General features: G+C 33.6%; 2 protein-coding genes and 1 non-coding gene across 3 annotated transcripts; 1 reads left to right on the forward strand and 2 right to left on the reverse strand.

Moving 5' to 3' along the window:
- The first annotated feature begins 1,644 nt into the window (after positions 1-1,644).
- Positions 1,645-1,753, forward strand: LOC112536866. Its single transcript, XR_003080799.2, has one exon. It is a non-coding gene; the product is annotated as a small nucleolar RNA R71 (small nucleolar RNA).
- A 2,851-nt stretch (positions 1,754-4,604) lies between these two features.
- LOC8281266 (phosphatidylinositol 3,4,5-trisphosphate 3-phosphatase and protein-tyrosine-phosphatase PTEN1) lies at positions 4,605-7,446 on the reverse strand. Its single transcript, XM_015727653.3, has 8 exons — positions 7,177-7,446; positions 6,763-7,085; positions 6,391-6,567; positions 6,084-6,197; positions 5,656-5,844; positions 5,339-5,578; positions 5,137-5,238; positions 4,605-4,999 (listed from the first exon to the last, which is right to left on the reverse strand). The coding sequence occupies exons 1-8, from the start codon at positions 7,187-7,189 to the stop codon at positions 4,850-4,852; spliced, it is 1,308 nt and encodes a 435-aa protein (XP_015583139.2). The 5' UTR covers positions 7,190-7,446; the 3' UTR covers positions 4,605-4,849.
- Positions 7,447-7,585: 139 nt separating this feature from the next.
- LOC8281281 (cyclic nucleotide-gated ion channel 2) lies at positions 7,586-11,294 on the reverse strand. The gene is made up of 8 exons (XM_002532848.3): positions 11,082-11,294; positions 10,306-10,957; positions 9,605-9,820; positions 9,127-9,443; positions 8,891-9,002; positions 8,550-8,786; positions 8,365-8,451; positions 7,586-8,267 (listed from the first exon to the last, which is right to left on the reverse strand). The coding sequence occupies exons 1-8, from the start codon at positions 11,117-11,119 to the stop codon at positions 7,779-7,781; spliced, it is 2,148 nt and encodes a 715-aa protein (XP_002532894.1). The 5' UTR covers positions 11,120-11,294; the 3' UTR covers positions 7,586-7,778.
- Between the last annotated feature and the right edge of the window lie 1,510 nt (positions 11,295-12,804).

The raw sequence follows: 12,804 nt of genomic DNA on the forward strand, positions 1-12,804 counted from the left end.
ACACTTTAAATTCTACAGTTTCTCCTAAAACTGTCATGGTAAGTTTTCCATCATGCACATCAATCACAGTTCTAGTAGTTGCCATGAAAGGTCTACCAAGAAGTATAGTTTGCTTTTTATTCCTTGTTGGTGTGTTTTTCATGTCAAGTATTATAAAATCAACTGGAGTTATTAACTTACCTACTTGTACTAGCAAGTCTTCCACTATACCTTTAGGATATTTTATTGATCTGTCTACAAATTGTAGAGACATGGTGGTAGGCTTCAACTCTTCCAAGCCAAGTCATTCATATATCGAGTAAGGCATCAAGTTGATGCTTACTCCCAAATCTAACATGGCTTCTCTATCCTTTTTGTCACCTATTGTAATATCAATGGTGAAGCTACCAGGATCCTTCATCTTAAGGGGCAACTGATGTTGAAGCATTACACTTGCTACTTGTACTTTTTCGTTGTTCACATATTGCCTTTTGTTGGTGTTCAACTCTTCAAATTTTTTGCATAAGCTGGCTCATTCCTGATAATATCAAACAGAGGTAAATTAGTATTAACTTTTGAGAGCATCTCAATACTTTCAAAAAAAAATTTATCCTTTTTTCTCTCTTTGGGTTGGTTTAGAAAAGGAATAGGGGGTCTATAAGGCTGAGCTGCTTTATGAAATTCAGGTCCACAAAATATTTCCTTTTCTTTCTTCTCAAGCCTAAGATTAGGCTCTACTTTTTCTTCCTTTTGCATGCTCTCCTTATTGATTTGCACTAATCCATCATTTTTAGGTGTACCCACATAAGAAGAAGAATTTATTTCAGTTTCCATAGTAATATTATCATCAACAACCTCACCTTTTCTAATAGTAGTAATGGAATTGGCTTGTTCAGGTTGACTTGATAGTTCCTCTTTATTGAGCTCTTCAACAATTTGTTCCATTTGAGCTTCTAAACGTTTTAGTGAAGCCTTAATGGAATATGTTTTTTTCTCATTCCTCTCCATCCTATCATGAGAAGCCATTATAAATAATTGAAGTGTTTCTTTCAAACTTAGCTTCCTTTGTTCATTAGATCGAATAGTTTATTCTTAATCTTGAAAGAAATGATTGGAATCCCTTTGGAATTGAGAATATTCATCCTGGTAATAGGTTGATTCTGATTTCTCAATAATTGTTATGGGTTTTGGTCATTATATTTTCAAGAAAAATTTGGATGGTTTCTCCAACCTGTATTATATGTGTTGGAATAAGGATCATTCATAGGATGCTTGGGTTGGTAAGAATCCATCAAATTTATTTGGCCATATATATTTCCTCTATAATTATCACAAGATGAACAAACATTAGTACTATGACTATAAATACCACAAATACCACATACCTCATTATTTTGTGAATTTTTTGTTGAAGCAAGCATCGTAACTTGCTTAGTCAATTCAGCCAATTGCATGGCCATCTCACTACTAGCTACTACTTCATTTATTTCTACTCTCTTTGTCCTCACACTCTTTTATTGAGAATTGGCTCCTAACATCTCAAAGATGTCATAAACCTCATCACGTATCCTTTCTAACATAGCACCCCCAGCTGCATTATCAACCATACATTGATATTGGTGTGTCAACCTATCATAAAATGATTGGTTAGTTATTAGAAACGGGAATCCGTGGTGTGGACATTGCAATAAAAGTGATTTGAAAGCGATCCCATGCTTCATAAAAAGATTCAGCATTCTCTTGATAAAAATTAGAAATTTTACCTCTTAATTCTTTGGTCTTTTGCTGTGAGTAAAATCTACTCATAAACTTTTGATAAACTTCATCCCAATTTCTCAAAAAATTAGGAGGCACGGTCATTAACCAAGCCTTTGCTCTATCTTTCAATAAATAAGGGAAACACCTCATTCTTAATTGATCCTCATTTAATCCAGATAATGAGAAAGTATGAACTATAGCATAAAATTCTCTAATGAATGTTAATGCATCCTCATTAGATATACCATAAAATGAAGGAAGCATATTAAAATAAATGTTCTTTAATTCATAATTCCTAGATGCATCACCTAGAACTACGCATGAAGTAGTGTTACCAATTGTAGGCCATTTATAATCTTTCATAACCATTCGCCTTTCAGCTCCTACTTCTCTTAGTGGGTTTGTCATGATATGAACTTCTTTTTTTTTTATTCTTCTTCAATTTTCTGAGTTGATGAATCACTTGATATAGTTTTTCTTCTTCGCATACAAAATAAAAGAAAATTTCAGATTTGAAAAAAAAAACTTAAAAATGAAATTTACAAACAAAACAAAAACACATATATAAAATAAATCACAAAACACAAAACGCACAAACAAAATAAAAATACATAAACAAAATAAATCACAAAACACAAAGCAAACTAACACACAAGACACTTTTGATAATCAATCAATATAATAAATTTGGACACAGTTCCCCGGCAATGGTGCCAAAAACTTGATGTATCTTTTTTAGTACTCGCAAATGCACGAACCTCCTATAGTAAGGGTAAGTTCACCACGAGGTTGATCTCTCAAGGAACCATGGGGCCACTTATTATAAAGACTCATTATCAACACAAAACAATAAAAGTAAATCTAAACACTCTAAATCAGTATGTTGAGAGGGTAATATTCATAAAGTAAAGTAACTAAACAATAAATAAATATGCAATGCAAATGCAAATGCTTATGATCTAAAACTATATGCTAAAAACAGTATTTAGTCTAGCCATTTACTTAGTAATCTCCTTGTTTTACTTTAAGCTTAGATCTAATGAATGAGATGGTGATGTACCTTTTTTCCTTAGTCACTCAAGCTAATGATGCAACCTAGGTTTCTTATACCAACATAGATTAAAGTAAATATGATGTTTCTAATACTTTTAAACCTAAAGATTTTTATAACAATTATTATTACTAAATTAATATGATGGTTAACTAACAATAATAACTGAAACTAATAAAGATATGAATGTAACAAGATCATTCATTAAATAAATAAATAACAAGGTTCATACAAAAGTAAAAAAGAGTAAACTAAACACCTATGAAAACTAGCCTAACATATTTAACCTAATGATCGTGGTATTAAATAGAAAGACATAAAGCAATAAAATAAAAAGCTACCTCAAAATCTAGAATTTCTTCAAGTAGAAAGAAGATTGGTCCCTAGTCTCAATTTCTTGAAAAACTCTTTAGATCCTAAAAGAACAATGAAAACTAAAACTAAAGTATTTATGGAAAACTGTAGAAAATTATGGAGAGAATAATGGTGGCAGGTGTAGAGATCAGGTAGGAGAAAACTCTCCCCCTTCTTCCTTCTTTTCTTTAGGTTTTTGTAGAGATATATATAGAGGAAAGTCCTCCTCTAAATAAATATCTTTAAAAATAAGTATACTAATATAAGTCTATCTAATAGATGAGACTTAAAGTATCTTAATCTCCACCAAATACTATCTCATTAATTACTCTTAATATAAATCCTAATAATTATACAAAATGACTAAAATGTCCCTTGGGCCTTGTAATTAGCAGTCCATGCATCTTAATCTTAGGCCTTGACACGAACATGTTCCATTAAGCTTTTTTTTAATTCCATATTTTCCTTTTTTTGCTAATATTTCTGAAAATAGACAATTAAGCTTAAGTGAGGTAAAAACACATATTTTTACCATTTTATATATAGAAATATATCATTAAAACTTTAAAATATCCTTAAATATCTATACATAATTTGGACCGATCAATGAATTTTTTTTATATTTAAATATTCATTATCTGGTGAACTTAATATTCGTTACGGTTAATGTTTATGTTCATTTTATTTCATATATTATTCATTAGTGTTAATATTAACATTTATTATTTGGCACTTCGATATTTATTGTTTGTATATATAATGTTTATCAATATTTTAAAATAAAATATTGATTGTTTATGAAGATTTTTATTATTTTTGTGATGCATATTGAAATATTTTTTGTGGTTGATATAAACATTTATTATTTATAGACAATAATATTTATTAGTGTATTAATAGATATTTACATTCATTTGATTCGTTCAAATAGATATATATAATATAGATATAATATAAATCGTCCTTACAAATTTATTGAACATAAATTAATGAACTTTTAGTGCAAATTTAATAAACATAATTTTTTTTTAAATAGACAATAACATTTTATGCACGTTAGCGTTTAAAGCACATATATATCTACATATAGACCACATAGCTTCACGAATCGAGATCCATATTATAATTTACCCCCTAGAATTCACCCTATATTTAACCTTCCTACAGATATCGATAGTGATTTGCATTTTCCACATCCTGGGGTTAAATCCGACCCTAAGTTTGAGCAGTGACAAAGATGGTATTAGACTTTTCACTAAATTTAAAAGAAGGCATTTCTACTATTTAGACCACTTCTACAAAAAGTATATAAAAAAGAATTGATCAAAATGGTCAAAAATTTGAATTTTTTTTTTTTGTTAACCACTAAGCCTAAAAGGAAAACCATGCTTTGGTGATTTGAACAAATGTCATCTGTACAAGAGCACAAAGATAAGAGAAATGTAATTTAGACATTAGCATGTACAGAAACAAAACTTTTGAAGCATAAGTCTTCTGCAAAATGGCCTCATAATAATCATAACCTAAAACATACAAAATTTCCTCCCATTCCTAGAGCCCCACTATTTATAAAAATGAACTACAGTGGTCAGACAACAGATAATACAGTTTTTGAGAGGAGGCATGTGTATGTATATACATGTATATATAAAACCATATTTGTATGTAACTCTTTTAATTGGTACAGTATTTAAATATATCTGGTTTTCAGAAGCTATCGTCACTCAGGCCACCATCATCATAATTATCATATGAAGACTTTGAATTAGCTGGTCCGAAAAGCAACTCCAAACAGAAGGTTGAACCACATATTGATTGACCCTTCTTCCCAATTTTGTCCAAATCCCTCACTGAGAACTGCAACATTACACAGACTAAATTAACTGCTTAAGCAAACATTCTGCTCTGCACTAGATCTTCATCAGATAAATAGTTGCTTACTTTTTTTTGTTGTTGTGATTTTTACATAAAGTAAAGAACAACAGAATTTTTACCTGTAACAAGCTATTCTTGATAAAAGCTGTATTAAAGCAGACATAGAAGAGGCGGCCTCCTATCATTTTCTGGTAGAATATCACACGCACATCTCCTTTAACCTGTTTACTCAAATATAACACAAGCTTACATCTGAATCTGAGTAAAAATGAAGCCCAAATGTATATTTGTCATGAACATGTTAGTAATTGGGTTACTCACTTCTACAGGTTTATTGAAAGAGTAATCAAGACAATTTTTCTGATCGATTATGGAACGTTCTGTGTCCATTTGAACAACAACACGAGGTTCTTCTGTTTCTGATTTCTTCCCTTCTTCATCAGCATCTCCAATGAAAGAAATATAATAACGAGGACTTTTATTTTTCTGGTCTCCTTCTCTAATTGGTCTGCAGCAACCCTTTGCAACTTCTCCTGGCGGACGATATAGCTGGCTATTAACCTGTCAAAAGAAGGATTGAGTTTGCTTATACTTGAGAAGAAGAAGAAGAAGAAGATACCAAACTGAATGAACCTTACCTCTTGCAATTCTGAGACTACAAAGAAGATTGATTCAGTGTTAACCATGTCATAAAGACGGATTCTCCTCAATTCTCTGCTACAAGATTGAGGTAGGCTTACTACAGGAGGTCCACTTCCAATTTCCTTGGGAAAAGAAAGTACACTTGCCCAATAGGCTACATAACGACGTTGGCTTGGTATTGAGACCTGCAGCGCATAAGGAATGTTATGTTATTCAAAAATCTGTTATAGACGCAGCTGATAGCCAATAGCTGATAGCTAATAAAATGTTTGTAGTTTACTTTTTTTAGCTATTGCTGTTAATCTGGCAAATGATCATTAAATTGCCAATGAAAATGTAAATAAAATGGCGGAATGTATTAGAGGTTCAAAACATTCCTAATCCACAATGCAATATGTTGTCAATATACCTAAATGCAACTTACTCCTTCATTGTTGGTAGTCCTTTTATTTGCATACAACTGAAGAGCCTCCTCTGCTGTCATCCCGCTGTAAACAAGGTAGGCACAGACCATTAATCCTGTTCGACCTTTGCCTGCCTGAAAATTCAAGTGAAAACACTCAACTTTAAGGCAGGAACATCATATCATAACCACATTAATGTATATATATAAATATTGGGACAAGTGCAAAAGGGCAAACATTTTGGGTGCCTTAGTGCACGAGGCTTACTGCATTTTCAGACACTACACAACTTTCGCAAAAACATTGAAGCAAGCTAAGGGCTAATACCATGCAATGCACAACTGCAATATTTTTGGGGTCCTGAGATAGCCATGAATGAACACTTTCACAAAATTGCTTGACCAATTCCAGAGGTGGAACATGATTGTCATCAAAAGGACATGCCTCTACACGACCATGAAAATGTGCTGGATCATAGGTTTCCTCAATGCATAAATTATAAACCTGCAAAATCAAACTCACACAGCCATTAAAACTTTTGCACTGTGGTTAAGCAACCGGTTCTTTCTTCACTTGTAAGTTTCAAGAATTAACACTGAGCAATTCTCAAATGTCATTTCTGTCTCGAAGGTCATGCAACAAGTAGATTATATTTGACAGTGAGTATAATTGATATGGGATGGGGTTTGAAACAAGCACCTTGTAATGCCCCCCATGTCTCATGTCCAGCACAGATTTCACCTGCCAAAGAGGATTACGATACATAGCTCGCATTCTTTCTGCAGGGAATGACATAGCCAATAATTTATCCGTAATATATGTCATGTCAAGATCATATCCTGCAACAAGCATTCGCCTTCGATGCTTGGATACCAAGTTACGAAGATAAATACTCTTCGTAAGGTAATTAATTATCGAATACTGAGCATGTTGTAAATTTGATGTCCCTGCCTTTCCTAGCCCCTGCTTTGCAAACTGCAAACCCATTTGATATATAAAATAGTATCCCTCAATCTCGATCCCTGCTTCAAAATGATGGGAACAAGTTCATGGTAAGCTCAAACCAATGTTAATACATATAGCATCCATCTATTTTTTAACACGTTCATATACCTGAGTTGAACATGAAGCTACTAATTTGAATCTAATCCGAAATGAAATGTACTTTTTAGGACAGGTCCAGAGAAGATCAAGTTTTCATTTTTGGATATGGGAAGTCCCAAGAAATAACCAAATATTGCAAAAATGAGAATGTAGGGGAAGGTGTGCTCAGGGGGGCCAGGAGGTGACGATAAGCTCCATGTGCGTTTTGGTGCAAAGTGAAACAAACGAGAGATGGTATAGATTTTGGATATTGTATGCTAAAATTGGTGGTAGCTTTTGTATCCTCAAATTTCTTGGCCTCAAATTTTTAGGCAAACGAGGCATTCTCTCTCTCTCTCTCTCTCTACTTCACCAAGAAAATGTAGTTATAATTGGAGGGCAGGAGTTTTAACTGATTTTATGTTAGCAGGAACGAAAGTGAATGAACAGAGTAAATTTTTATTACCTTCTGAAGATTTCTTTTTTTCTTTCTCAAATGTTCACATTGTACAAGAAAAGAAGAAAAAAAGATTCAATTCCGTGGCTTACCATGGAGAACTTTTTTAGCCTAAAGAAAGAAACTAGATTTTATTGAAACAATGGAGAGGACTGGAGAATTGCTAAACTTGTATTTATTCAAGGTGGTCATGTGGCCTGATTGACATGAACATAGCAGCATATTGCAGCAGACGGCGATCTGTGCCTCCATTTTCTGTTGTTACAGGAATCACAGGACCTCTAGTCCTCATCCTGTATCGACGCCAAGCGAATTGTATGTTTACTGCTGCCCATGTTCTCCAGTTTGATGAGTAATATCTTGCAGTTCGCTTAAGCCTTTCATTGGCAAATTTGTATCGGAAGTGATCAGTTATGTAACGAAGATGGTTGGCATCAAGACCGAAGGCTTCTGTAGATTCTAAACATACAAATGTAGCAGATGAGGCAGGACGCCGGTCTATGAATGGGCGTCGAAGACACCAGGATAGCAGCTCATCGCCTAAATAGCCTCCTGGTTCTAGCACACTTGTTGCTACCATGCCTTTGCTAAGGCTTTGGCTTCGTTTTATTCGCCCACGAACAATGAATACTATCCTTTGCACAGGGTCTCCTTCTCTTATTATCTATTCCACAGGAACATAAAAGAACATTTAACAGACATATTTATTCTAGTATGTTAACAATTAGAGAAACGATTTATGTACGGAATTAATTCTTCACCTTTTCATCTTTAGAGAAGACAAGAGGCTTAACTCGGTCACAGATGTTGTCAAGGATAAGATCATCCAAGTTATGAAACAGAGGTACCTAAGAAAGAAAGAAATACAGGTTCTGATCAACACAGATGGCCAAAAGATTATATTTCAGGAATCCAGAATTCACTGATGAATGGTCATATCCCTTACCTCCTTGATAAGGTCTAGGCATAGGTAGCGCTTGATATCTCTCCGGAGTCCTTCAGGTAAGTCCTTGATTAACTCCATTTCATCTTCCCCTCCCATGGCAGTCCATTTCTGGCGTTCGAAATGGCGAACTCTTTGCCTCAAACGAGAAGGTAACTGTCTCCTCCTCATCCACCATTCCATGTCTCGACATCTTAGCTGCATTTTCCGCTTCTTTGCCATGACCGCGTGTAGGAACACCTTCATTGCCATTCATTTTCTCATCATTTTAACCCAATTTCATAAACTATATAACAAAGATCCACAATTTCTGAAATAAGAAAGGTCTCAATCAGTTAACTCACCTGGATATTACCAATCAACAATGTGAAGAGCATTAAACCACTAAGCACTATACATATACTGAATATCACTTCTAGCCAATTACTCGTCGGCTCAAGATCATTGCCAAAGGTGCTGCAGTTACATATACAAGCAAACAGATTAATTGCAGCAGAGGACCCTGTAACTGTACTTTTTTCTGACCCACATACAACGAATGAGATTCAAGTAACGCTAACTGTCCGATTGAATCAATTACCTGAGGGTCATTAAACCCCAGAAGATGGGATAAAGGATCTTGACAGCCAACGAATTGCTAGCGATAACAGGAAGAGCAGTCTTATAAATGCCATATTTGAATGGTCCTGCAATATCTAAGCACATGGGCTTCCTGACAGCTGCAGTTGAGTTTCCACCGCAGGAGTTCCCGATTGTGCCTGTAGGTACTAGTAACTGATAACACACCTCCTCGGAACAAGATAGAAACAGGTCACAGTTCGGTCTTCTCTGACACTGCTGCCTGAGGCACGACGCAGCGCGTTGTATAGCAAGAACATACCAACATCCTCCAGCAACCTGTAGACGTGAAAATGTTTCTGTCGTCAGGCTGGTAGCACAATAGTCGAGCGCAATAAATCAGGAAAATTCATCCTGACATCATCTTTTGAAAAAATTTGAACCAACCAAAAGAAACATTTTAATTTATTTTTTTCACTACAGGAAGATCAATGACGTACATGAGAAGCAATGAAGTAAGCAATGAGATTAAGGCCAAAACCCCACCAAATCGTCCCAAAGATATAACCTGTAACCTTCTGCATTTTTCTCATCAAGTATATGCAGTGGTATACTTTAGGGAGGAACTGGAACAAGAAGATCAGTAGAAGTATCGTCATTATCAGTTTAATCTGCTCTTCTCTGATCAATTTGGGAAGAATCAACCAGAACACAGCCTGCAAAACCAGAATTATCAAAGAAAAAGGTCTTGTTATGAGACTAGTACTGTCTGAATACCCGGTAACTTAAATTGTTTTTGTTTTTTATTATTTTAAATATAGCAGTCAATAATTGGATTGAAATTACTCTGCTTCGAAAAACAAGGTTAAAACAATCCTGTCAGGTCAACAATTTTAAACCACAAAGTTAAGCAAGTTTACTTTCACTGTTTCTGCTAGTAACTAATGCTAGCAAGAAACAAACAAACATATCATAGCGTCATGCATGTGCAGCATTGATCCCTGACAGAAATTCTTTTATCGCCGTAACCGAATTCTCTATCTTATCATTGTACGCCCTTCCCTTACCTCGAGAACACGAATTACTCTGCGTGGCAAGAATATATTGGACGAAGATCGAACTTCAAATAAAAATAAATAATTCTTTAATAACTGAACTAAATTATTTTTCTTTTAAAGAAAAGAAGAATTAGCTAACCAACCTGAGGAACTGGCAGTATAACAAAGGCATCAAACCAGAAGCCTTTCAAAGACCGAACATAGTGTGACGCTATGGCACGTGCGTCCCACACGAGTTTCCCACATCCGACAACTAACGACTCCCTGGACACATACGCTAATCTGAATTGCAACCATAAGTGGCACAAATGTATGGCGTCCACACACGTGCGAAGGACCGTCACGATTGCGGCTAATCCACCGTCCATGTAAAGGCAAGGAGCTCCTCCCCTGCCGATTGATAACGAGTAGAAGAATAACGGATCGATGGCTAAAGCCATGCCACGTGCAAGAAGGAAGGCCCGGTTCCATTTCTGTACGCGCTTACTTCTTGGGTCCAGGACGGCTCCGAATGGTCCCGCTGGGAAACGCGAGATAATTGTGGGCGGTTTCTTCGCTCCTGGCTGGTTTTGAATGGGGATAAGAGAAGAACCGGCTGAAGCGACCCATTGGGGTTGGTGGGCGTGGTCACAGCTTGTTGAGTGAAAGACAGGAACACCTACTTGGGTGCAGGCATAACATTCTACGGAGCTGGAGATGTTGTTATTGTCGTCGATGTTTCTAACAGTGCTGTCACCGCCACTGCTATCACTGTTATCATTCTGCCCATTCTTGCCGCAAAGCAGTCCAATCCACCTGTAATATACACATTAAAAGAAAAAAGAAAAAAAGGAAGGATATTTTCGTATCTCACATAAAATGAAATTAGAATTCGTTTGCTGGCGTTGTATTTGGAGATGCAGAAAGCTTGGGGACATACCTTTGGAGAGAGAAGTGGAAGTCGGGCTGAGAAGGCATGATGGGAAGAGTGGATCAACCATGGGAGAGAAACAGAGGTAGTGAAGAGAAGAAAGAAACGAATTTTCCTTTTGGGGGAGAGAGAGAGAGAGAGAGGGGTGAGAAGTAAGGTGTGGGAATTTTTGGAGGGATTATAATAGAAGAAGTCTGTCACGTAGCACATGAAGAGGTGAGGAAGAAGAGAGAGTGGGTTACGGAAGATGGGGATAGTGGTGGGGTTGATGTGCCTGGTGAACCATGGGGCTATAGTGGGTCCAAATTAAGGAGGGGCCGATCGAGTGACGAATAAGGCATGCAAAGCCAGTGACCATTCCTGCATCTCAATACGTACGTACACTTTGGAATGGTTTGGACCACAACCAAACCTTCCCATACAACATATAGTAACAACAACAACATGAACAGCAATACACGCAGTTACTTGCTTTGTCATCTCTACAAATTTTTTTAACAACTACATAAACACAGTACAGTAAAATTGAAAGAGCTAGCAAAGCTCGCCATATTTTGTTCTTTCTTTCTTTTTCTTTTTATTTATTTTTTTAGGAAACTCCATATTTTGTCCTTGGTCGGAACAGCTAAGAAATCAGGTGAAATATTTGGTTAAATTTTAACCAAAAAAAATATTTCGTAGAGTTTTTTATTTTATTTTATTTTGTGGAATATACATTTATAATATACTATTTGTTTACCTGCGTATTTGTAATTTATAATACAATTTAATTAATTATTTAATATTTAATATTAATTTTATAATAATTTTAAAAAATAGTAGCAAAGTAACTATTTTTAAATATTTTTTATTTTTAAAAAAAATTACTTACATTATTTTATTAATAAAATATTATTTATTAATATTATCTTTAAATTAATACTATCAATAAGTTATTTTTAAAATATTTATTTATTAACTATAATATTATATAAATTAATATTATGAAATATAATTGTTACTATTTTTTAAAATCAAAAGTTATTTTATAATTAAAATTCAATTTATTAGTCAATATAATATTTTAAAATATAATTTTTATAATTAGAATCATTATTTAATTAAAAAACTAATTTATTAGTTAATATAATATTAGAATATAATTAATATATGCTATCTTTTAGATTAATCATTATTTAATTAGAAAACTAATCATTATCTAATTAAAAAATTAATTAGTAATACGTTATTTTTTAGAATAAAATAAGTGTTTAATTAGAATTGTAATTTATAAATCAAAAAATTAATAGAAAAAATCATAAAATTACTTATAAGCTTAAATCTTATGCGTCAAAAATAGTACACATGTTAAAATAAAATTCTACGTGTCAAAAATAAAGCACATGTGTCAAAAAAGTTTTAGGTTTCAGAAATTTATATATATATATATATAATAGCATATTTGATTAAATTTATAATATTATTTACATATAATTAATAAATCAAGATGTAAAACTTACTTTTACATGTATATTTATTTTAAAAGATAAATAATTTTTATGTTTATTTTATAATTAATATATTAATAAGTTAGTTTTTTTAATTATACAATAATTTCTAATCCTAAAATATAGCATATGAAGTATATTAATAGTATTACTTTTATATATAGTTAATAGATTAATAACTAAATGTTTTTAAAATAAGTTTTATATTTATTTTGTTAATAAAATTTTAAATTACTGAGAATTTT

Source organism: Ricinus communis, chromosome 5, assembly GCF_019578655.1.
Source record: "Ricinus communis isolate WT05 ecotype wild-type chromosome 5, ASM1957865v1, whole genome shotgun sequence".
In the NCBI taxonomy this organism is placed as follows: domain Eukaryota; kingdom Viridiplantae; phylum Streptophyta; class Magnoliopsida; order Malpighiales; family Euphorbiaceae; genus Ricinus; species Ricinus communis.

Bases quoted from the DNA above. Each gene is read 5' to 3' on its own strand.
- LOC8281281 (XM_002532848.3), bottom strand. From the start codon at position 11,119: ATGCCTTCTCAGCCCGACTTCCACTTCTCTCTCCAAAG. The intron at 10,958-11,081 runs GTATGTCCCCAA...TGTATATTACAG, and splicing joins TTCCACTTCTCTCTCCAAAG to GTGGATTGGACTGCTTTGCG. The intron at 9,444-9,604 runs GTACGTCATTGA...TCACGTCTACAG, and splicing joins CTTACTTCATTGCTTCTCAT to GTTGCTGGAGGATGTTGGTA.
- LOC8281266 (XM_015727653.3), bottom strand. The intron at 5,579-5,655 runs GTAAGGTTCATT...TTCTTTTGACAG, and splicing joins TAGTCTCAGAATTGCAAGAG to GTTAATAGCCAGCTATATCG. The intron at 5,000-5,136 runs GTAAAAATTCTG...GTAATGTTGCAG, and splicing joins TCAAGAATAGCTTGTTACAG to TTCTCAGTGAGGGATTTGGA.